This window comes from Temnothorax curvispinosus, unplaced genomic scaffold (assembly GCF_003070985.1).
Source record: "Temnothorax curvispinosus isolate PA1 unplaced genomic scaffold, ASM307098v1 QBEX01018371.1, whole genome shotgun sequence".
NCBI classification, from domain to species: domain Eukaryota; kingdom Metazoa; phylum Arthropoda; class Insecta; order Hymenoptera; family Formicidae; genus Temnothorax; species Temnothorax curvispinosus.
The window spans coordinates 2846-5224 of NW_020228151.1; the positions used below are offsets into that span (position 1 = coordinate 2846).

The 2379-nt window shown below is 38.9% G+C and overlaps 1 protein-coding gene across 1 annotated transcript; it reads right to left on the reverse strand.

Annotated features, from left to right (window-relative positions):
- LOC112468344 (phosphoacetylglucosamine mutase-like) lies at positions 1-2102 on the reverse strand (the record flags this gene model as incomplete). Its single annotated transcript, XM_025037470.1, has 3 exons — positions 1740-2102; positions 1456-1526; positions 1-770 (listed from the first exon to the last, which is right to left on the reverse strand). Coding segments are annotated over exons 1-3 (936 nt in total), but the record flags the coding sequence as incomplete, so codon positions are not given.
- Positions 2103-2379: the final 277 nt, after the last annotated feature.

Sequence of the window (2379 nt, forward strand, 5' to 3'; positions counted from 1 at the left end):
TAGTTCCTTGAAATAAGCGGCTACTAACGTCGCTATTCGGTCCCCGTCCAAAAGATGAAACTTATTAGCTCTATCTATGTAGAAATATACAACTCTATCGGCGTCCCCGTCTATGCTAACGCATCTGACATTTGTCTCAGATGGGATATTCAAAGGCAATGCTTGTTGCACTTTTACGTAATCCGCGCCGCACATATGATTCAAGTTTCCGCTTCCGTCGTTAAATAACCTGATATTTAGCACGCCCTCCAAGGATCTCTGAAACTCCTTTGCTGCGATAGCGCCGACGCCATTTGCCGCATCCAACTGCAATACGTTCATGTACATTCCGTTGTTTGTCTCAGCACCTCGTATGCTTTTAAATACTGCTGCTAGCTTCGAATAGTAGCCTTGCAGCGTGGGATTGCCGTAGGCACCGTTAGTGTTCGTGCATACCACGACGTAATGTAACTGCGGAGTCGTGATCAGTCCTAAATCTGTAACGTTGCCGTATAAAGCTCTGATTCCTGCCAGTGCAGCGTTCAACAGGATGGGACTGCTTCTACGAGTATCCCTTCCTATTATCACTGTGGCTGGCACCAGTAAGTCAATATTTTCGTTTGTGGATATATGTGTCAGCCTTGATATCAATTCATTGTCTTGCACGTTAGCTAAATTCGTCGCTATCGTTTCCCAAGAAGCCTCAAGCATTTCGCCAGCTGGGTCAACGAGTTTGATGCCATTATCAGGTTCCAAATTATGGCTTGCGGTAATCATTAAACCTATGGCAGCTATAAAAAATTTATTCATAAAATGAATAAAAAGACTTAAAGTTTCAATATTATACAGGTTGGTCCTTGGATTAAACGGCCAAACTTTAAACGAGTTTAGGATCTTAAAAATTTCCCTCTGAAGGTATACTCCTCGCAAACGCTTCGTTAAAGAGATATTGATTTCTAAAGTTACAGAATTAGTAGGAATAAATAATTTCAAAATAATGTAGGTTTATTCTCGAGACACGGTGGAGACCCCACGCGGCAAGCGTAAACTACGACTCGTAAAATCCATATTACTGCTAAAATAATGAGAAAATTGCACTTAACTGCGATATTCGTAATCAGCAGCATCGCCTTCAAACTGCTACGATTTTTTTGGAAAAATGGTCAAAATAAATTTTCAAGTTTTTATCTCCACCGTGTCTCAATCAGCTGCTCCTGTCGACCCTTAACGATAATCAAAATGAAAATAATTATACCTCCAAAGGAAAATTTTTGTTTGTTTTAAGATTCTAGGCTGCGTTCCAGAACCACGCTCTTAACGCTCGAGCGTCGTTCTATCTTTGTTACTTACAGAAAATTGAACAAGGACAGAGCACGCTCTTTGCGCTAAGAGTATGGTTTTGGAGCGCAGCCTTAAATTCAATTTCAAGTTTAGCTGTTTAACATTCTGTATATCATGTCACGCTATATCCCTCACCTCTCTTTGCTTTGGATCGTAATACAGCTAGGAGGCCCATTCTATATAAGACATGCTCCAAGATATCCGACCTAAAATTGACATGTAAAAATCGTGTTAAACATACAAGATACTTGTTCATTTTGTATTATGTATAATTAAAAAATAAAATAAAGAGTTTTGTGCAAAACTCTCAACGAAAGATTTTGGTGAGTTGAATAATAAATTGAATAATAAATGTACTTCAATATTCATATGTGGTGGAATCAACAAGTGTCGATAATTCCGGAAAAACTCGCGCTTACTTGGTTCTAAAGCCAGCAGTACCATATTCAATACGTTCGTCGTGTTTCCGATTGTACTCCGCGTTCACGACATCTCGAAAATAACTCTGTTCCATTATATGTCAACACGCTTCGACAGGTGACAACATTGCCGTTAGAATAACACAGTGACAGTATGTATGTATGTACCACGTGGTACCACGTGAGAACCACAGAACATATATAATGATGAGAACCGTTCTGCCTTTTCACTCGCATGTAGCACAGATCTATTAATCTGTGCATGTAGGGTCCGTTCCGATATTCACTGTCAGTACTAAAAATCTATAGTTTACGTCACATACACTATAGATTTTCAGCACTGGCAGTGAATAACGGAACACAGCCATATTCGCTCCTAAAGGTGGAAGCACATAAAATTGCAGGAGCCATGAGCAGAATGCAGAAGCCATATGCGCATGCGCTATGGTATCTGTAGAGCTCTACAGAATGGAAAATCCTTTTACACGATTAAAGTACGCACAAAAATGTAGAGGGCTGTACATCATTTTTTCTGATAAACTAAAAAAAATTTTATTTTTATAAATATTGTCCTAATCTGACGACAATATTTGCTTTATACAAAAATTCTGCAGTTTTTTTTATAGAAAATAGTGATACA